The sequence below is a fragment of the Silene latifolia genome, chromosome Y (genome assembly GCF_048544455.1).
Source record: "Silene latifolia isolate original U9 population chromosome Y, ASM4854445v1, whole genome shotgun sequence".
In the NCBI taxonomy this organism is placed as follows: Eukaryota; Viridiplantae; Streptophyta; class Magnoliopsida; order Caryophyllales; family Caryophyllaceae; genus Silene; species Silene latifolia.
In genome coordinates, this window is record NC_133538.1 from 193,672,308 (window position 1) to 193,695,967 (window position 23,660).

General features: G+C 40.0%; 2 protein-coding genes across 2 annotated transcripts; both read left to right on the plus strand.

Moving 5' to 3' along the window:
• Window positions 1–513: 513 nt before the first annotated feature.
• On the plus strand, window positions 514–1,014 carry LOC141629717 (uncharacterized). Its single transcript, XM_074442679.1, has one exon. It carries the CDS (start codon window positions 514–516, stop codon window positions 1,012–1,014), a length of 501 nt encoding a protein of 166 aa, XP_074298780.1.
• Window positions 1,015–4,595: 3,581 nt separating this feature from the next.
• Window positions 4,596–6,406, plus strand: LOC141634107 (adenylate isopentenyltransferase 1, chloroplastic-like). The gene has a single exon (XM_074446405.1). The coding sequence runs from the start codon at window positions 5,114–5,116 to the stop codon at window positions 6,077–6,079; it is 966 nt and encodes a 321-aa protein (XP_074302506.1). The 5' UTR covers window positions 4,596–5,113; the 3' UTR covers window positions 6,080–6,406.
• The last annotated feature ends 17,254 nt before the right edge of the window (window positions 6,407–23,660 follow it).

The following is a 23,660-nucleotide window of genomic DNA, read 5'->3' on the forward strand; positions in this document are numbered from 1 at the left end:
AGTTTTCCACTTAAATTATCGAGTTAAGAGGTTTCACTCCAACTGTCCTTCTAACAGAGCTCTAACAGCTATGGATATTGAAGAGTGGGAAAGGGAAGGTTTAGTTGAGTATGAGGAAGATGAGACATTGGTCCCACGAGAAATGGAAGCTGAGGAGGAAACTGATCAAGGATAAGTTGTGGCCCACCCTGACACAGGGCACAGTTTGGTCCTATGGAGGGTTATGCACTCTCAACCAACTCCTCTAGAAGCTGATCAGAGATCCATGATATTCAGGAGCAGGTGAACTATCCAAGGGAGGGTGTGTATTTTAATCATTAATGGAGGTAGTTGTACCAATGTAGCTTCCACCATTATAGTTAGCAAGATGAGTTTGCCTACCCAGGAGCACCCAGTCCATACAAGCTAAGATGGTTAAACAAAGGATCTGAAGTAAGGGTCGATAAGCAGTGCATTGTTCCTTTTTCAATTGGGAAGGTGTACAAAGATTAAGTGTTGTGTGATGTGATCCCTATGGATGCCTGCCATCTACTATTAGGGAGGCCATGGCAGTTTGACAGGAATACCACTCACCAGGGAAAGGAAAATATCTATAGTTTCAAGCACAATGGTAAGAAAGTCACCCTGACTCCCTTACCGCCAAACCAAAGAGGATATGGAAGTCCTAACATGCCGGAAGAAGTCAATGGAGTGTTGTTTCTATCTGAGGCGGCCATGATCAAAGAGCTAAAGCAAGAACAGCCTGTGTTGTTTCTACTATCAAGGGAAATCAACACTGAGGAGAATACTGGTGTGCCTGCAGAGGTTCAACCTCTGCTTCAGAAATACAAGGAGGTTTTTCCAGCTGAGTTGCCTAGTGGTTTGCCACTCCCGAGAGGAATTGAGCATCGCATAGACCTTGTACCTGGTTCTGCGCTCCCTAATAGACTAGCTTACAGATGTGATCCCACAGCAACCAAGGAACTGCAGCATCAGATGGAAGAGTTAATGACAAATGGATTTGTGAGGGAATAATTGAGTCCATGTGCAGTGCCTGCTTTAGTGGTACCTAAGAAAGATGGAACTTGGAGAATGTGTATTGATAGCGGGGCCATAAACAACATTATAGTCAAGTACAGTTTCCCTATTCCATTACTAGATGACATGTTGGATGAGCTCAGTGGGGCTTAAATCTTTTCAAAGATAGATCTCAGGCAAGGATATCACCAGGTGAGGATAAGGGAAGGTGATGAATGGAAAACAGCTTTCAAAACCAAACATGGTCTGTATGAGTGGCTTGTCATGCCATTTGGTTTATCTAATGCTCCAAGCACCTTCATGAGGCTAATCACTGAAGTTCTAAGGCCTTGCCTTGGAAGTTTGCTGTAGTATACTTTGATGATATACTCATCTACAGCAGCAGTCCATCTGAACATCTGTTACACTTGGAAGCAATTTTTAAAATACTCAGGGAGCAGATGCTGTATGGAAAGCTTGAGAAATGTACTTTCATGGTCATAAATTGCAAAGATTACAAGAGAAAGTGACAACAAATGGTCCCTTTTGTACAAGCAAAATGCCAAGCAGGAAAGGAACATGGAACAATAACATGGCAGCCAAAATGACACGCCTAAAACAGCCCAAAGCTGTCCATTTTGTCTTGGTTTTACAATATTTCAACTTTGCATTTTGTTTTGTTTCTCCTTTAATTATGGCCCTAGGATTTAATGTTAGATGTATGGCCTAAACTTGAGTCTCTATAAATGGAGCTCACATATCCCTTGTAAAAATCAAATTATTTGAGATGAATATATGAGGTTTTTGAAAACCCTTTCTTTAGTTCTTTGCTTTGTGCTTGAACAACCTCCATTACTTAGTGTTTGGAGATGAACTCTATCCATTTGCTTAGTACTTTGGAAGAGTATTATCATATCTTTCTATCTTTCTTTTTATGTTGCGTAAAATTCACCCAAATAAACTCAAAACAGCCCCCTTTAAAACCGAGACAATACTACACAAAACAGCCCATTTTCGAGTCTATTTTTGTAGTATGGTTGCACCGTATTAGTAGGGTTTTGTTGTTGGGTCGAGCTCCACCTCCATGTCATGTTTGCTCATGCTAATGCAAGGTTGAGGAAGAGCTAAACGGTTTCTGGGACCGTCCTATCCTTAGCCCGGTTCTAGGTCTTTTTTATTCTTGTTTTTGGGTCATTTGTGACGGTCTTAAATTATGTTGCAATTGTTGTTGTTCTTGTTGCGTTTTTGTGGCCTGTTTTGGGCTAATTACGGACCACCATCTTATTTTACTCCAGAACCTTCAGTTGTTTTCAAGGTGGATGTTGTTCCCGGGCTAGGAGTTGCTCTTTTAAGAGCTTAAGCCTTTTCTCAGTTTCGGTTAATGGTGGAGGGTTATGTTCTCCGGACTCCTTACTCTCCAGAGTGTCGATACGGGTCTTGACACGGTCTAGGATGACTTTGAGGGCTGTGAGCAGACTGTCTAGCTGAGCAGTCGTGAGATCTCTGTTGTTGTCATCATAGTTGGCGTTGTTGGACGAAGCTGAAGACGGGGTCATTGTCTGACGCAGGAAAACGGTTCATGTTAAAACTCAATCCGACACGGGCTTACGACTAAACGCAGAATTCATACGGGCGGAAAAATATCTCGGACTTAAAGAGACGAGGGCGACCATGTGTGGCGCCCTTGTCCTGACTCGATTAACGATGCGACGGTGTTGACTAGACGTTGACTCGAGTTTAACATGATAGCATGACGCCGTTGAACAAGTCTCGATGGTGAGACGACTCATAAGTAAAGACACATAAGTACGTTTGCTTTTAAGTAGGTAGACACGAGGCTGAATCGGGTGGACTGAAATTTTCGAAAATAGGAATTTTCAAAAATACATTTGTTGCTTTATAGACTATTTCAGAAAATAGGGATCTTCAAAAGCTGGCTAGTTGGGATTGAAACGGTCGTCTTAGTTATATTTTTAAAAGACGGTATGAGATGGAGTTGTGACGGCCTTAAAAACGGTGCCTCGTTTTCGAAGACGGGTTTTCAAAATTCAAAAGGTGAATGTTTTGAAAATCGAGGTTTGAAAAGTTTGAAATTCTTGTGGTCTCGAAAACGGTGCGTCGTTTTCGGGATTTGAAAAGGTCATTATGTCAGCGCAAATGTCCATTACGTCGGCACAAATGTGTCTTTGAAGCGGTTATGGAAAACCGGGTATTCAAGTCATCATTACGACGGCGTGAAAGGTGTTTTTTTTGTGTGCAAATGGTTGTGAAAAAAATACCGTGTTCTGAAAGCGTCATTACGACGGCGTAAAAGGTGTTTTTTGCAAATGGTTGTGAAAAAACCGTGTTTTGAAATCCTCATTACGACGGCGGAAAAGGTTGTTTTTGCAACGGTTGGCAAAAGATCGAGGTTTGTAATGACCATTATAACGGGGCGAATAGGGTTCTTTGTAAAAGTTTAGAAATGACACGAAAGGACTTATGATCCTATAGCACATAGGCACTTATAGTTAATTATATTATGCATAATGCTGACACGAGTTTTGGCTTAATAAGGGTGGTTACACACCAAGCACCGAATCTCTGATTTTCGAGAGGGATGCCAAACCAAACAAAATGTACAAGGTTGGTGCCCTAGCCTCGTTCATGTAGAAAGTGAATGCTCTTTGACGAAACATAAATGTGTGACGTCAATGGTAGGCTTAACGCAATCGAAATTCGAAACGCGGGGATGAGAAAACTCACGCCAACGAGATGAGCCAATTGGTCGATAAAGGTTAGGTTGTGGGCCCGGACAAGGAACCTGACTCATGACCATAATATCAAATGATGCACTTTAACCAAGACCTCGTTCGAGTTTCACCATCTAGGGATTACAAAGACACAACTGTACTAGTTTTCCCCAGCGGAGTCGCCAGTCTGTGGACGTAGGCCACCTACACGCCGAACCGCAGACATGTAGCGGTCTTAAAGTCACGTTTGGGGACGTAGAAATGCTGTCGACCGGATCGCTTAAGATCGGTCGGTTTCGTCTCGATGAAGGTCTCGAAACGATGCAGAGATATTTAGAGTCGCCACCAAGCAATTATGGGATGTCTGAAAACCGTTCGAATCCACTTTATACTTCGGTCAAACGAAGCACAAAGTAGTGCTTGACATAGGTACTAAAGATAAGCACTCGTCCCGCTTTTATCATCCTATCGCTAGAATGACTCTCGTACGTCCTGGATAAGGTCATCCACTATCCAAAGTTCTGAGTAAGAGGTGGGGGTACGTATTGGGAAACTCTTTAATCGAACACACAATCCCGCCCACTGTAGCAGGCTCTACTGATCGATCTTGGGTTGTTAAGTGCAAAAGTTGATCCAGTTCGATGACCATTATCATCCGCCATTCAAGAAGCGTCGTCTTTCATCTTCTGTTTGGAACATCTGTGAGTGTAGCTTGGTTCGTTGGATATCAAGTAGTTATGGGGTCTCCAATGCCTCTCGATTTGTATGTTAGCTAGTTACTACGTAGTTGACTACTTTGTAATCTCGTTTTATTTTATTTATGTCAGTTCATCGTTGTCAAAAAAAAAATATAAGTGGTGGCGTCAATATCATATTATCATCCAAAACATCCTTCTAAACTAAAACATCCCATCACTAAATATAAAGGAAAATGAAAGGGCGTCACCGAGTGACACCCAATTTGGGCATCACCCTCTCACATAGGGTGAGTGAGGACCTCATCAATTAAGAATGGTTATGAGAGGGTGACACCCAATTTGGACGTCACCCAATGACGCTCTATCACTAAATATAAATACTTGTTTACATCATCCAAATAAACCCCAACCATCATTCCTTCTTAGTTCTTACATTCACTTGTTTCTCTCCTCTGTGTTCTTGTCTTTTAATTACCGTTTTACCCCACCATTCTCACTCCTCACTCTCACACTCTCTCTCTCTCTCTCTCTCTCTCTCAAGCATTGTGTGTGTGACTGTTTACAGCTCATCTCACCAACCAAGCTATACAACAAAACAACCAACAAACTCTATTTCCCTTTTCTTTTTATTATTATTTATTCATTTATTTATATTCTCCTGCTCATCGTCATCATTTTTTTCTTCCTATGAGACTATCCTTCCCATTTACCCTCCGTAAAAACCTCCTCTCTTTTTTACCCACCTTAGTAAAACCAACTACAACATCAACACCAATGAAGACCTACTCCTTATCTACCGGCAACCAGGAAGGGTACCGGCAAAAGGACAAGGTGGTAGTCATAATGGGACCCACAGGTTCAGGAAAGTCCCGTCTTTCCGTCGACCTGGCGAACCGGTTTCCGGGTGAAATCATCAACTCCGATAAAATCCAAGTTTACCGCGGTCTCGACATTACCACCAATAAAATACCGTTAGAGGAACGGCACGGTGTACCCCACCATCTACTTGGAGAGATAGACTCACCGAGTCACGGCGAGTTCACTCCAACCGACTTCCGCGCACGTGCCTCCCACGTGTTATCCGGAATAATCTCCCGAGGTAAAGTACCCTTCATTGTGGGCGGGTCGAACTCGTTCATATACGCTTTGTTAGCACAGAGTTACACCCCAGACTCGGACGTATTCGCCGAGTTGGACTCAGTAATATGCTCCGAGTTGAGATACAACTGTTGCTTCATATGGGTGGACGTGTCCCTCCCGGTGCTAAACTCGTACCTCAATAAACGAGTCGACGAGATGATTGACTCGGGGATAGTGGACGAGTTAGCCCAATACTACGACTCAGGCGAGTTGGCGGACTCGCCCGGGTTACGGAACGCAATAGGAGTGCCCGAGTTGGAGAGGTACTTCAGTGGTAAATGGACGTACAAGGAAGCAGTTCAGGAAATAAAGGAGAACACGTGTCGGCTAGCGAAGAGACAGATGGAGAAGATCAAACGGTTGAGAATAGGAGGATGGAGAATACATAGAATAGACGGTACAGATACGTTTAGAGAAGTTTTGGAAGGAAGAAAGAGTTGGGCAGATGTATGGGAAAGGCAAGTGTTAAAACAAAGCATGAAGATTGTGAAGAGTTTTTTGGACGACGAGTAGATAGGTTTACAGCCATTTTCCAGCTCCGATTTCATTTTTTTTATTTTTTATTTTTTTTGAAAAAATGTTTGTTATGGGTAATTTTTATTTACAGTACATGGTGATTTTAATTGGGGTAAATATGAGGGGTTGATTTTTGAAATTTTGATTGGGAAATTTTGGAAATGCTTAGATGTTCTGGATGTAATAGGATGATATTGATATGGCCAGGAGAAAAATCACAAAAGTTGGTGCCACTAATATAATTTGTTGTACGGAGTGCTATTCTGTTTCGAATTGAAGTTACATGGTTTGAGTAAATGTAAAAATTCCATTTTTTTCCCAAAATTGATCAGTTACACACTTGCCTTTGTTGTGACTTTGTATGACCAATTTGTTTGAAATTATGTCTTTATAAGTCAAACTCTGTCACTTATATTGAAAAAGTAACAATAAATTTTGCTTAGGGAGTAGTGACAGAGCTTAGCAAAAGCCGGTTAGGTTAGTGCAAACTTTTTGAAATTTGTTTGTCAGCATGATATTGTCTTGTACACTTCGTCACATTTAAATGAAAACGTCCAAACTCCAAATGATAGAAACAAATTAATAAGCATGCTATAAATGAAACCTTCAAAACATACTTATGACCCTCTCTCCAGTTCTAGTTGATATTGGAGGAGAATTTGTCATGTCAAAAACCTATTCACATAAAGCATATCAACAAAATATGTAGATGACACAACACAATAAGGATTACAACATTGCAAAAGTCGCTACGACTTTCTAAGGGACAAAGGTGAGAAAACCAAGTGACATGGGTTGGTCTGGAACAAATGGAACATACCTGTTATAACGGATGTAAGAAAGATAAATAAAGAACGTGAAAAAGACAACAGATTTACGTGGTTCACTAACAATTTGTTAGCTACGTCCACCGGCAGAAGGGAAGAATATTATTGATCTTGAGGATTACAGGTTTCAGAGTATACTCGTTAGAGTATTCAGATTTCAGACGACTCAGATTTTCGACAGATTTCTGAATGAATAAAATAGACGGCTTATGAGAGTTTATATAGTACTCTCATAACATATACTTTCCTTAACAGAATTAGGAAACCCTAACAGATATATGAAACCCTATAGTAATTTCCTAAACAGACAAGGAAACTAAATAATGGTTTCCTAAACAGATAAGGAAACTAAATCAGATGCGGAATTCAGAACAGATTCAAGGCATATTCTAACAAATCTCTACCTTGACTTGAATCCTCTCACAATCAGACAGATGTACCAGATGCACCATAACGGTGCCAGATGTACCGGACGCACAAATCTAGTACCAGATATAACGGACGCACTAAACCAATGCCAGATTTACCAGATGATCCCTCCCTTCTACCTCAGATATTGCGCTAAACGGGCAATTAGAAATTTCCAAATTTTAGCAAGTCCAAACAAAGTTGGAACTTCCTAGGTGGAACTGACCAGAAAATTCTTTTCAAAGCTGCCAATACACCTTGCCAGGATCAAACACAAACCTAGCAACACTGACACATTGTACAATATCAGATCTAGTGCAGACGGTAACATACATCAATCTTCCAAATAAGGGAACTCGAGATATATGCCCTTTCTCCTCCAGAACAGCCGTCTCAGCGGTGATTGGATCCGTCAATTTTCTCGCAAACGACACCTTTATCCCTTCTTGTTTCAACAAGATCCGCATCTTGACCAGCCACATAATCAAACTATTCCTCCCCGTGAATTTATCAATTTTCACACTAATTCCAGACATCTTTCTTACCAGATTCAAGAGCCCAGATAAATAGAAACAAACGCACAGATTTACGTGGTTCACTAACAATTTGTTAGCTACATCCACCGGCAGAAGGGAAGAATATTATTGATCTTGAGGATTACAGATTTCAGAGTATACTCGTTAGAGTATTCAGATTTCAGACGACTCAGATTTTTGATAGATTTCTGAATGAATAAAATAGACGGCTTATGAGAGTTTATATAGTACTCTCATAACAGATACTTTCCTTAACAGAATTAGGAAACCCTAACAGATATATGAAACCCTATAGTAATTACCTAAACAGACAAGGAAACTAAATAATGGTTTCCTAAACAGATAAGGAAACTAAATCAGATGCGGAATTCAAAACAGATTCAAGGCATATTCTAACAATACCCAAGCACAGTTTCATATTATGTGTTGACACGTCTAAAACGTCGCTATTAAAAGCGGTCAAATTAATAATTTATAACCTCAATAATTACCTAATAATTAAAAAAAAGTAGAGTGGAAACTAAGGGTCGAATCCAAGGAAAAGGGGATTTGTAATCAGTTTTTCAAAGATGTAATTAAAATAGTTGCAATTAAATAACAAGACAAGTATGTAAAAAGGGGGTTGTTTTGGTTTGGTTTTCACGTGACAAATTGAAATTCAAATAAGAGTAACAAGCAAGCATGTAATTGAAGGAAATTATCAAATTTGAGAGGAAACATAACCCAACCCAATTAGTGAACAACTTTGGTCGATCCTAGACACAATCAATCCCTTAATTATATATTATCACCTTATTGTGAAGATTACTCTCCTACATCTCCTTAATAGTTGGTTAAATGACAAGGAAATCACAATTAATTAATCCAACTTATCAATCCTAAATAATAGAAATCACATACATTGGCTAAATTAATAAGAAGATAAAGGCATGGGAGATTCAATAAGGGTAATTAGACACAATGAAAACACGATTAATGCCTAATTACAAGTTAATCCTTTACTTGATGATTAAGCCAAGAAGAAATCACATTCATTAGCATAATAACAAGGTGTTGCAAAGATGAGATTACAAGGAAATCACACTTAATAATCCCAACGACAATAAATTAAGGAACTTGATTGCAGCAGGAGCTGAATCAGGGGCTCCCAATCCTGACCTGACCACAATCCAAATCCCAGCAACACCCCTTGAACCACCCCCAGCTCAGCCAACCAAGAGATTCACCAGGTCCAGTTATTAGCTGCCTATATGGCCAGCTGGAGCAGGCCTCAACTGAAAGTCCAAGCAAGGTCCCTAAGCATCCTACCAGTCATCCTAAAATGCAATGTAATTCAGTAGAAATTCCAGCAACAGGAAAGCAAGGCAGTCACATGTTGAAGTTAAAGCATAAAGCAACATTTCCTTATTTAGTGAGGCATTGTTGAGGCTCCTTGAAAAGAGTTGCTGCAACTTTTTCCACAAAGCCTGCCATAGGCAGCAACAAGAAGCCTTGACTTCAGCTAGCCACCAAATAAACAGAAACTGTGCACAAGAGCACAACTGACAGTGACAGCCTGCAACCATGCTTTATTTCAGTCTGTTTTACCCCAATTGCTTTTGTTTTCACTTGTTCACTTTATTTACCAGCTTGTGAGATAATTTATGTTGTTTGTATTCATCTTAGATTAATTCTGAACCATTGGATGCTAGGGTTTCGAATTGTAATGCAAAGACAAGGCCTATATAAGAACCTGTGTCTCATCTGTTTCAGGCAGATTGTTTTATAATAAAAAAATAGCCTTGAGACTTCTCTCATTTCTTTCAAACTTGTGTTAAACTGTAGTTTGGAAACCTGGCCTGATAATTAACCTGTGAACTCTGTGGTTAATTGATCAAAGTCAGTTTGGCATCATTAAATTGAATCTGTGTCCATCTGTGGTTCCTTTTAATTGTGTTGAGCAAAGTTCAGCTTTAATCCTGTGTCAATCTGTGGATTTGAGTCTGAAATTTTGTTAAGTTATAATCTTAAATTTCATGTGAATTATCTGTGGAAGTTTAGGGTCTTAGCTATATCCTTGAGTCACTCAAACAAATCACATTCTCAGTTGAGCCAGTCTGTCTGAATCTCAGGATTTCAGGCTGTTTCTATTAATATTAAAAATGCTTAGGCACCTTCAAAATTCATCAAACTTGGCTCAGTCACAGCTTAATATCCAAATTAAAATACTGCAAATTTCCAGAATTTTCCATGGTCATTTGGTATTTTTAAAGTATCCTGCAAAGCCCAGCTGCATTGTTGCCTGTCCATAGGGTTTACACTGCAATTTTGGTTATCAGAGCTCAGGTTTAACACAATTCCACCTTTGTGTTAATCTTGGGTTGAGAGAAGCTGTGATATCATTATCCCTACCTACATTAAAAACACAAAAAAACAACCATGAGTGAAGAGAGACTTGCTGGTATTGAAACCAGAATAGAAACACTTGCAGGAAATGTAGACACACTACTCAATGTTGTTCATGTAGTGATAGAGAGGTTTCCAAACCATGATCCCAGGAGACAACCACCTCCAAGAGGCAGAGGCAGAGGCTTCTTTATGGGAGCAGGGAGAGGACAACCACCACCTGGTTATGAGTCAGAGTCTGAGGAAAGCATCAGAGCACAAGAGGAGGCTCTTGAGCAAGCAGACAAACATCTAAAGGTAGAAATTCCTTATTTTTCTGGTAGTCTTAATCCTGATGACTTACTAGAATGGATTAGGGATGTTAAAAAGATATTTGAATTCAAAAATTACAATGATGCTAAGGCTTGTAAAGTTGCTGTGTTGAAATTAAAGGGTTATGCATCACTGTGGTATGACAACCTTAAACATCAGAGGTTAAGAGAAGGGAAAGAACCCATTAGATCTTGGTCTAAGCTTAAAAGGAAAATGCTGGATAAATTTGTTACCAAGGATTACACACAGGATCTGTTCATTAAGTTATCTAAGCTTAGACAGAATGAGAGGCCTCTTGAGACCTATTTGAGAGAATTTGAACAACTAACCTTATAGTGTGAGATAAATGAGAAACCTGAACAAAGAATTGCTAGGTTCTTAGAAGGGCTTGATAAGAACATTGCTACTAAGGTTAGAATGCAACCACTTTGGTCTTATGATGATGTTGTAAACTTGGCATTCAGAGTGGAAAAATGGGAAAATCTAAACCTACCACTCCTAAACCCAAACCTGTCTTTAGACCTTACACTAGTGTTAAAATTACTGAGACACCTAAACCAGTGTCCCAAACTGGAGGAGACAAAGGAAAGGCACCCATGTTCCCTAAGTCCAACCCACTTCTAACCAAAGAAAAGATTAAATGTTTTCAATGCCAAGGGTATGGTCACTTTAGGAAGGATCGTCCTTCCAAGAGAGCATTGACATCAATGGAAGTAGAAGAGTGGGAAAGAAAGAGTTCAGTTGAGTATAAGGAGGAGCCAGTGAATGAGGAGACAACTCTTGAGGAGGAACCCAACCAGGAACAAGTCTTGGCTCACCCTGATACACGCCATAGTCTTGTTTTGTGGAGGGTGATGCACTCTCAACAAACACCATTAGAGGAGGATCAGAGATCCCTCATTTCCAGGAGTAGATGTACTATTCAGGGAAGGGTATGCAATTTGATCATTGATGGGGGAAGCTGCACCAATGTGGCATCTGTCACCATGGTTAATAAACTCAATCTTAGCACCCAGGAGCACCCCAACCCTTACAAGCTCAGATGTTTATAAGGATGAGATCTTGTGTGATGTGGTCCCTATGGATGCTTGCCACCTGTTGTTGGGTAGACCATGGGAATTTGATAAGAATTCTATCCACCAGGAAAGGAGCAATACCTATTCCTTCAAGCAAGGTAGCAAGAAGATCACATTGACCCCTCTACCACCTAATCAGAAGAACTATGGGAGTCCAAGTGTGACTGATGGACTCAATGGAGTCTTGTTTCTATCTGAAGCAGAAATGGTCAAGAAAATACAGCAAGAACAGCCTGTTCTATTCTTGTTGTCCAGGGAGATTCATAAGGATGTGGAGCATAAGCTGCCAACAGAGATTAGACCATTACTGGAACAATACCAGGATGTCTTCCCTGCTGAATTGCCCAGTAGACTGCCCCCACTAAGAGGCATTGAGCACCAGATGACCTTGTGCCAGGATCTATCCTCCCTAACAGGCCTGCATACAGGTGTGATCCTAATGCTACAAGAGAATTACAGAAGCAGATTGATGAGCTAATGAACAAGGGGTTTGTAAGAGAATCCCTGAGTCCCTGTGCTGTCCCAACACTATTGGTACCTAAGAAGGATGGCACTTGGAGGATGTGTATTGACAGCAGAGCTATCAACAACATCACAGTCAAGTATAGGTTCCCTATACCTAGATTGGATGACATGCTAGATGAGTTAAGTGGTGCCAGGATCTTTTCTAAAACTGATCTTAGGCAAGGTTATCACCAAGTGAGAATCAGAGAAGGTGATGAGTGGAAGACTGCCTTCAAAACTAAGCAAGGGCTCTATGAGTGGTTGGTTATGCCATTTGGGTTATCAAATGCCACCAGCACTTTTATGAGATTAATGACAGAAGTGTTGAGGCCTTGTTTGGGAAGGTTTGTTGTGGTATACTTTGATGATATCCTCATCTACAACAAATCCACAGGAGAACATTTGAGCCATCTTGAGAAAGTGTTCCAGATTCTGAGAGGCAGCAAGCTGTTTGGAAAGTTAGAGAAATGTACCTTCTTGGCTTCTGAAATCAAGTTCTTAGGGTACATCATCTCTGGGTGGGGAATATCTGTGGATCAAGATAAGATTGATGCCATAAAATCTTGGCCAATCCCAAAGAGCATCACTGAAGTAAGGGGCTTCCATGGCCTTGCTTCCTTTTACAGAAGATTTAATAAGAACTTCAGTGATGTTGCTGCCCCAATCACAGAGTGTATGAAGAAAGGAGAGTACAAATGGACTGAGAATGCTCAACAAGCATTCAACCTGATCAAGAGAATGCTGTGTGAGGCACCTATTCTCAGGCTATCTGATTTCAACTGCTTATTTGAGGTAGAATGTGTAACACCCCGGCCCAAACCGGGTCGGGAGCAGTTACTTATGATAGTTCACCAGGCTATGTACATGGCCCACAGATCAACACGGGTCCTTTATAGCGCATTTTGTCCTCACTCATGCGCATCCTAGAAACCTTCCCATGAGGTCACCCATCCTAAGACTACTCCCAGTCAAGCACGCTTAACTTTGGAGTTCTTTCGCATGGATGACCATAAAAGAAAGTGCACTTTGTTGATATGAGTAGTACTTCCAATCCCTTTAAGCACTAGTCATTTAAGCCTATCACTGGACCTCTTCAATTACCGTGGGGTGTTACAGTCACCCCCACTTGAAGAACGCAATGTCCTCGTTGTGCCTGGGAGCATAACCGCTAACCCAGAATCCTCCCTCGCTAGGTGTGTGATCACAATGGAGCGTATAACCACTGCCTCCACGAGCGTATAACAACTGCCTCCGATCACCACATGGTCGCAGGGTTGCTCTGATACCACTTGTAACACCCCGGCCCAAACTGGATTGGGAGCGGTTACTTATGATAGCTCACCAGGCTATATACATGGCCCACAGATCAAAACGGGTCCTTTATAGCGTATTTTGTCCTCACTCATGCGCATCCCAGAAACCTTCCCAGGAGGTCACCAATCCTAAGACTACTCCCAGTCAAGCACGCTTAACTTTGGAGTTCTATCGCATGGATGACCATAAAAGAAAGTGCACTTTGTTGATATGAGTAGTACTTCCAATCCCTTTAAGCACTAGTCATTTAAGCCTATCACTGGACCTCTTTAATTACCGTGGGGTGTTACAGAATGTGATGCCAGTGGAGTTGGCATAGGAGCTGTACTAATTCAGGAAAAGAAGCCAGTGGCTTACTTTAGTGAGAAGCTGAGTGGAGCTAAACTGAGCTACTCCACTTATGACAAGGAGTTCTATGCAATTGTTAGAGCTCTTATGCATTGGAGTCATTATCTTTAGCCAAAGCCTTTTGTGCTGCATTCAGATCATGAAGCTTTGAAATACATCAATGGCCAACACAAGCTGAATCACAGGCATGCTAAGTGGGTTGAGTTCTTACAATCCTTCACATTCTCAAGCAAGTGCAAGGAGGGAAAGCAAAACATTGTTGCTGATGTACTGTCTAGGAGATATTCATTGTTGACAGTCATGGAACAGAAAGTTCTTGGGTATGAGTTCATGAAAGAGCTGTACAAAGATGATCCTGATGTTGGAATATGTATCTTCCGACAATAATGCGATCACAACTGTCGATCATGATGATCACATGTTTAAATCTCATTTTAAGAATACATGTGGGATGTAATAATTTTACAGTCAACTGGTCCACACATATCGGTAATGATTGGCTGACTAGAGTTTGACATTACTGTCGTGCGACGGTGGTGATCAGTTGATCCCCTTAGGTCATACCTATAGGGAAATACTCTTAATTGATTATTTAATTAATCGTATGCCGATACGAGTTAATTAAATTGCTTAAAATTGACGGATGATTTTGTGAGTGAAATTAATGTGTCTTATTGTAATTCGATTATATTAGATACGGTCTAAGTAATTGAATTGTTTTATTACTTAGATAAAATTATTATTTACGAAACAATTGAAATTGGATGAATAATTTATTGTAAATACAAGACGTTGTAATTTATAATTTGATAAACCATTTTGGTACAAGTGATTACGAATTACTAGTGGATTTTGTATATGGCATATTTTATGAGTATGTTGATTATTAATATGTTAAAAATACATTACAAATTCACATGTCAAGTAACATGTCACATATGTCACAATTGACAAATGACAAAATAAAATGGACTACCCATTTTATCTCAAGTGTACCGAAAATTAGAGGGTATTAGTGCATAAATTGTGTTAATTATTTTAATAAGGGAAAAACACAATTATTACACTCTATATGTAGCCATGCATGCCTAGTAGTTCTTGGAAAGAAAGTTGGCCTCATGCATTGGCTACCTTCCCTCCTCCAACCGGTTTTGCCTAGTATAATGATAGAGTTTTTCCTCTATCATTTTTATTCCTACACACTTGAACTCATATTTTTTCTAGTGTAGAAAAATGTATTTCTCTCTACAACTTGTGAAATTTTAGAGAAAGAAAAACACGCAAAAATCCTCTCCTCTAAACCGAAATAGAGGAGATCAAAATCAATATTTTGGGACAAATATTTAAGCTAGATTAATATTATCACTAGATCATAATAATATTAGTTATTAAGAGGTTTCCTTGAGTATATGCTTTTGGGAGAGATTCTAAACTTGAATCTTGTTCATCCATTGTTGGAAAGCTCAAGAACTAACAAGAAGGAGATCTTGTTGGTGCCCATAAAACCTAAATATTCATATGGTATGAAACGATTTTTCCTTACTCTTATTCTAGTTTTGCATGCATAAGATCTTTAAATTTTTATAACTAAAACTTTAAACTAAAATATGTGATATTTAAAATATCATTTCTCACACCTGATTTCTATGAGGATTGGTTAGCTCAAACAGAAGGAACTAAGGTTCAGGGAACTAAATTCCTGCTACAGAAGGGATTCCTGTTGCATGGGAATAAGCTATGTGTTCCAAGGGGTTCATACAGGGAACTACTGATCAAGGAAGTCCACTCCAGTGGTTTAGGAGGTCATTTTAGGGTCCAAAAGACTCTGGATATCTTACAGGAGCAGTTCTATTATATTGGCCCAGAATGATGGGAGATGTCCAGGTGACACTCAGGAAATGCTCCATTTGCCAGCTGGCTAAGAGCTCCTTCCAAGGAGGCCCTTACACCCCATTGCCAGTACCAAACAAACCCTGGGAGGATGTGAGCATGGATTTTATCATAGCCTTACCAGAGACCTCAAGGGGGAATGACTCAGTGATGGTTGTAGTTGACAGGTTCAGCAAAATGGCTCATTTCATAGCCTGTAAGAAAACTGAGGATGCTGTGAGTGTTGCTGAGCTTTATTTCACTAATATTGTCAAGCTACATGGGGTCCCTAAGACCATAGTCTCAGACAGGGACGTCAACTTCATGAGTTATTTCTGGAAGACCTTGTGGAAGTTACTCCATACCAGGTTGCTGTTCAGTACATCACACCATCCACAGACAGATGGCCAAACTGAGGTCACTAACAAAACCTTGGGAAGAATATTAAGATGCATTGTTAGAAAGTCTTTGAAGGACTGGGATTTAAAACTGCCACAAGCTGAGTTTGCTTTCAACAGGGCTCATGCATGAATCGGTCATGATCCATTTAAAGTGGTTTATGGGATCAATCCTCTGATGCCCTTAGATCTTTCAAGTGTACCTAAAGAAGAAATGAACTATGATGCTAAGAAGAGGGTGGAACAGATGCTAAAGCTCCATGAAACTGTCACGAAACAAATTGAAAGGGCCAATGACAGGTTTAAGAAACAGAACAAGAGTCCTAAGCAGAAGAAAGAATTCATGCCAGGAGATCTTGTATGGATCCACTTAAGGAAGGAGAGGTTCCCTGCTAAGAGAAAGAACAAGCTGATGCCTAGGGAAGAGGGTCCTTTTGAGGTCATTGAGAAAATTGGCCCAAATGCTTACAAGATAGACCTTCCTGGTGAATGCTTACAAGATAGACCTTCCTGGTGAGTATGGGGTACATGGCACATTCAATATAGGAGACCTGAGTCCTTACTATGGTGAGTCTAATGATGAAGGGGGACCAGGCTTGAGGTCAAGCCCTTTTCAAGAAGGGGAGGCTGCAGCAGAAGCTGAATCAGGGGCTCCCAATCCTGACCTGACCACAGTCCATGTCCCAGCAACACCCCTTGAACCACCCCCAGCTCAGCCAACCAAGAGATTAACCAGGTCCAGTTATCAGCTGCCTATATGGCCACCTGGAGCAGGCCTCAACTGAAAGTCAAAGCAAGGTCCCTAAGCATCCTACCAGTCATCCTAAAATGCAATGTAATTCAGCAGAAATTCTAGCAACAAGAAAGCAAGGCAGTCACATGTTGAAGTTAAAGCATAAAGCATCATTTCCTTATTTAGTGAGGCATTATTGAGGCTCCTTGAAAAGAGTTGCTGCAACTTCTTCCACAAAGCCTGCCATAGGCAGCAACAAGAAGCCTTGACTTCAGCTAGCTACCAAATAAACAGAAACTGCGCACAAGAGGACAACTGACAGTGACAGCCTGCAACCATGCTTTATTTCAGTCTGTTTTACCCCAATTGCTTTTGTTTTCACTTGTTCACTTTATTTACCAGCTTGTAAGATAATTTATGTTGTTTGTATTCATATTAGATTAATTCTGGACCATTGGATGCTAGGGTTTCGAATTGTAATGCAAAGACAAGGCCTATATAAGGACCTATGTCTCATCCGTTTCTAGCAGATTGTTTTTGAATATAAAAATAGCCTTGAAACTTCTCTCATTTCTTTCAAACTTGTGTTAAACTGTAGTTTGGAAACCTGGCCTGATAATTAACCGGTGAACTCTGTGGTTAATTGATCAAAGTCAGTTTGGCATCATTAAATTGAACCTGTGTCCATCTGTGGTTCCTTTTAATTGTGTTGAGCAAAGTTCAGCTTTAATCATGTGTCAATCTGTGGATTTGAGTCTGAAATTTTGTTAAGTTATAATCTTAAATTTCCTGTGAATTATCTGTGGAAGTTTAGGGTCTTAGCTATATCCTTGAGTCACTCAAACAAATCACATTCTCAATTGAGCCAGTTTGTCTGAATCTCTTTTTTTTTTCGATAAAATGTAAGTATATTAAAGAAAAAAAACCGTCACCATACAACACGAGATTCGGAATAAACCAAACCCTCGTACCAACCTCATACAAACATGGGTCGACCCATTATCTGGTCATCAACAAAAACAAAAAGGGATAGAACCCTAGTTTAGACAACAAAAACAGATCCCTCATCCAAATCGTCATAATCCTTCATCTAATCTCTTTCATCTTCAATCTACGATCAAACCTGCAGCTGTTTTAATCGATCCATTAAGCTTCTATCTTGATTACCCATAACAATCGGCTGGTAGCTCAAGATGTGGATCTTCATTTCTTTGCATATCAGTGTCGCCAATTTCTGGGGATGCAAAATGGTAAGCTCGTGTTTGCTTTGATTTCTTTGCCTCCATATGTAGTGAATACTTGCATTATAGAATGCATTAATCCCATTAGTCCACAAATCTGAGCCTTTCAAATTTAATCTCCAGGTGATGGAGTCCGTGTGCGGGAATCTGGTTCCTATCATCCTTTCAAGATGTTGAAGAACTCGTCTGCTGTATACACATTCAAAAAAGAGATGCTTGGAGCTTTCTGTTGCCATACCACATATACAACAGGTATCTGTCTCAGAAATACCTAGCTTATGCAGTTTTTCATTGGTATTAAGACTGTTGTGGTGATATATCCAAGCTAAAAAACCATGTTTAGGAATCGTCAGCTTGTTCCATATGAGAGCAGACCAGCTAATCTTATCCCCCCTGAGTCTTATCATTTCGTAGCCCCTTGCTATGGTGTACCCCTTGTCTGATGTCCAAATTTGTTGCTGATAAGAATTGAGGAACATTTCTTTAGTTTGGCAGATTTTCCTCCAAGCCCAACTAGAGTTACTGGTAGGATGATAATCTAGCCAATCTTTTCCTTTTATATAAACCTGATTGACCCATTTGACCCAAAGATGGTCAGATTTTGAGGCAATCCACCACACCAGTTTTCCCACTGCTGCTTGATTCCAGAGAGAATCATTTTTCAAACCAAGGCCCCCTTCATTTTTTGGCTTACAAATTTTGTCCCAGGAGACAAGTGGAGATCTCATGTAATCAACTCCCCCATCCCATAAGAATTTTCTACAAATGCTTTCAATTCTGTGTATAACACCTTGTGGTAGAATGAACATACTAGCCCAATAATTATGAAGGGTGTTAAGCACAGATTGTATCAAAACTAGCCTTCCTGCATAGGATAGTTTCCTTGCCCCTAGGTTCCTTATTCTTTGAACAATTTTATCAATGAGAGGCCTGCAGTCCTTTGCATTCAGTCTTGTGGTCTTGATAGGGACTCCAAGATATTTAAAAGGGAGAGTCCCTTCAACCATACCTAATACCTGCAATATCTCCTGCCTCAGTGTATTCTTGACCCCATTAAAATAGGCATTTGACTTCCCCTTACTCATGTGGAGACCAGATGAGTGAGAAAAAGTAGCAAAAGTTCTAAGGATAGTCATCATAGAGGGGGCATCTCCCTTGCAGAAGAGGAGTAGGTCATCTGCAAACATAAGATGAGTCAATTTCATAGGTTTGCAAAGGGGATGATACCTGAAATCTCTGGTTACAGTAGTATGCTCTAGTAATTTGGATAAATATTCCATGCATATAGTGAAAAGGAGAGGAGAAAGAGGGTCCCCCTGCCTGAGTCCCCTTTGTCCTTTAAAAAAACCAAAAACATTGCCATTGAGGTTAAGAGAATAGCTGGCTGTAGTGACACATTTCATTATCCATCCTCTGAACTGATCCGGGAAATTTAAGGCATGGAGCATTTGGTCTAAAAATTCCCATTCAATGGTATCATATGCTTTCCGAAGGTCCATTTTGAATAGGCACCTAGGGGAAGCAGCTTGTCTGTCATATAGTCTAACTATGTCTTGGCATATTAAAATATTCTCCATGATACTTCTACCCTGTATGAATCCCCCTTGATTTTGAGCAATTAAATCTGGGAGTATGCTGGCCATCATGTTGCATAGTAGCTTAGAGATACACTTGTAAATAACATTGCAGCAGGCAATTGGTCTGTACTGAAGCACACTTGTGGGTCTATCAACCTTTGGAATCAAAGTGATCATAGTATTATTAATCTGTCTGAGAATCTGACCTGAATCAAAGAAATCCATTATAGCAGCAGTGACCTCATCCCCAATGATATCCCAGTTGTCTTTATAAAATTTACTTGAATAGCCATCTGGACCTGGTGCCTTATCATCAGGGATATAGAAAATAATATTTTTGATCTCATCCTTAGACACAGGGGCAAGTAGGGCAGTCTTGTGATCCTCATTGCAAATTCTTCCTTTGTTTACAATGGACCTGTTAACCCTGGTGGTAGTGGCCTTTGAGCCCAGCAGCATCTCATAGTAATTAAGAAAAGCAGATTGAATACCTTCTTGATTAGTATGAGTTTTATTCAGGTGATCTGTAATCTGGCAAATAAAATGTTTATTCCTTCTAGCTTTGATAACACCATGGAAATAAGCTGTATTAGCATCCCCATCCTTTAACCAGTGGGCTTTAGCTTTCTGTTTAAGGAAAGCCAGTTTAGCTTTTTGTAAAGAGGCAGAGACCTGATGTGCTTCATACTCTTGCTGTACCAAATTCTCATCTCCTGGTGATAAAGTAAGCTGTTCCTGCAGATGAGTTAATTTGATCATAGCAATATCAGCTTTATTCTCAATGTCTGAATAGCAATTCCTATTAATCTTCTTAAGCTCAGGCTTTAGGAGTTTCAGTTTCCTGACGACCCCATACATCTTAGTCCCAGGGATATGCTGATTTCATATATCTGTAACACACTTTTGAAATCCATTGGCAGAGCTCCACATGTTAAAATACTTAAAAGGCCTTTTTTTATTCCCTCCCAGCAACCCCTTACTGACCAGGCACGGGGTATGGTCAAAAAGACCTTCGGGTAAAAAGTTAGCCAAGAAATCAGGGTAAGAAACATTCCACTCATGGTTCACAAACAACCTGTCCAGTCTACTATAAATTTTAGTGACTGGAGGTTGCTTATTGTTCCAAGTATAGAAGGCTCCAGTAGCTGCTAAATCCATGAGACCACAATCTTGTAAGCAATCATAGAAGGGTTCTGATTCAGCTATAGAAACATTTCCACCCAGCCTTTCATTAGTCTGCAAAACACAATTAAAATCACCCCCAATGATCCAAGGTCCATTAATCTGTTGAGCAATACTTTTGAGGTTGAGCCAGAGGGACTCCCTTTCCCCCACACCATTAAAAGCATAGACAATGGTATGAAAAAACTGCATTTGATCAATCTTATTAACCACATGCATATGAATGAACTGAGCATCATATTGTAGGAATTGAATGTCAAACATGTGTGGTTTCCATAGCATCCATACCCTTCCCCCAGAGTGGAAGTTGTTATTTGTGGAGATACTCCAGTCAAAAAAAATTTTATTAGCTATACTATGGAAATTATCCGTCTTTATTTTAGTTTCTAGTAGACCAAACATACCATTATTATTGTGAAGGAAATTATTCACATCAACTTGTTTTCCTTTCTTATTCATACCTCTTACATTCCAAAATCCAAACTTAATCATTGATTGATCTGTAAAGAGTCATTACCATTTATTCCAATGCCCTTCTTGGGAGAACAGGACCCCTTTAACTCTTCCATCAAAGGAGGAGAAGTTAAAACTTTCCTGCTGCCATTCTCATTCCCCTGTTTAGTGGCCTTAATAGGAGACTGAGTCCCACTGGAAGCACATTTTGGACTATTAGTAGGAGTATGTTCACTGGCATTCACATCTTCTTTATTGGTTTTAGGCTGACTTGGAGCAGATGAAATCATTTTAGGAGCACCCACACTGGTAGCAGTTGAAGCTGGCAGATTGACAGCAACTTCCGTACCTGCTGGAGCCTTGATAGGCCTCCACACCTTCTGAGGTACTCTCTTTTTTGCACTTTGTTTAGTTCTCCTACAACTGTCTTTCTCATGTCCTATTTGCTTACATTTTGTGCACAAGGTTGGTTTCCATTCATATTCAATTGCAATATTGACCATATTACTCTTCTCATCCATAAACTTAATAGAGTTAGGAAAATTCTGCCCTAATTTCAATTCAACCATGACTCGTGCAAAACCTAGTCTGGTTTTTTGCTCAGTGGCTGCATCACTTTTAACATAGGTACCCACTAGAGCTGCTATTTTAGGAAGACTCTTACCCCAAAACTTCAGAGGAAGTTTGTGCATTCTGATCCAGGCTGGGACTGATTTAACCTCTTCCTTAGTAAGCTCAACATCAGGCTGCCAGGGTTTGAGGACAAGTGGTTAATTATCAAATAGGAAGTGGCCACTCCCTAAAACTGCATTTTTCATTTCTTCAGACTGAAACCTTGCTAGGAAGACGCCATTTGGTAAGAAGGATATTTTGTCAATGACATATTTGTTCCAAATTCGTTTCAGGAACCCCTCTAAGATTTGCCATGGAGGGTTGGCACCAACTACAAACCCCACTACAGCATTTTGCCAGTATTTAAGTTCAGATTGCACATCATCATCAGTCAATTGCAACAAATCATCCTGATCCTCATCAAGAAGTTGGATAATCTTTTGTCCATGCACTTGATACCAGGCCTCATCCTGCCCTACATCCTCCTCTGATGTAGAGTCCTCATCGCAATCCTCTACCACTACTTCAGGCAAGACAATTGGTGGAATTCCAGTCATATTTTTGCGTTTTTGGCCTTCATCCACATCTGGCTTTCCAACCACTTTTGTCTTCTCTGATTGTATAGCAGTAGAGACATTATATCTAGAACTATTTGATCGAGATTTAGAGTTAGGAATAGTTGATTTCTTTGTCATTCTGAAATCAAGGTTTCAAAACCCTAGTTATGGCGGCACTGTCTCGTTCTCTCTCTAGGCATTTCTCTCTCTAATCCTGTCTGAATCTCAGGATTTCAGGTTGTTTCTATTAATATTAAAAATACTTAGGCACCTTCAAAATTCATGAAACTTGGCTCAGTCACAGCTTAATATCCAAATTAAAATATTGCAAATTTTCAGAATTTTCCATGGTCATTTGGTATTTTTAAAGTATCCTGCAAAGCCCAGCTACATTGTTGCCTGTCCATAGGGTTTACACTACTTTGATTTAATTAAGAAACAAGGAAATCACACTTAATTACTCAAATCAAACAAGATTTTTAAAATTCAAACAATAAACACAAAGGATTAACAATAATAATAACAATTAGGGAAATATTAGAGTGTCTTACAACCAAAGTTTACACCTTTTGGATTGGATTAAGAGAGGAGATTAGTTCTCCATTCTAGATCTAAAAACCCAATTAAAATGATAATTATCCAAATTACAACTTGATTAAAATTAAAGTATAAGATGATGAATCCCTAATGGTATTCACCTATATATAGTCCAAGGTTAAAGAGGAAATGATGGGCTTAAGTTGGATGGAAGCCCGTAATCAAAATGCAAAATTCCCAGAAAAGCACACGGTGCGCCCTTTTGCTTTGGGAAAGGCGCACGGTGCGCCTTTTATGCTGAACTCCATCTTCAATATTTTACTTTGCTTCTTCTCTTGGATGGTTCCTTTGTTGATCTCTTGTACCTTGCTTCCCGGCTTCCCTTGGGACTTAGAACCACTTCGAGCTTCCTCTAAAACTTGATCAAACCTCCTTAATAACTCAACATTCGGAATTGGCTAACAAAGACATAAGTCAAGCAAAACCGCTCCCAAATGTCGCTTTATTATGCACAAAATGGACTAATTAGCTAGTAAAGATGTGAGCTTATCAAACACCCCACACTTGAGTCTTTGCTCGCCCCGAGCAAACTATCAACAACTCAATCTATAAATGTAAAGACTCACAACGAAAGCATGGGGGAAACTCACAAGGCAAAGCTCTCTTCTCTCACGCGCCAACCTTCTTTTATCACCCTCATCATTTTACA

Coding starts and splice junctions, on each gene's coding strand:
- LOC141629717 (XM_074442679.1), top strand. CDS start 514: ATGGATGCCTGCCATCTACTATTAGGGAGGCCATGGCAGTTTGACAGG.
- LOC141634107 (XM_074446405.1), top strand. CDS start 5,114: ATGAGACTATCCTTCCCATTTACCCTCCGTAAAAACCTCCTCTCTTTT.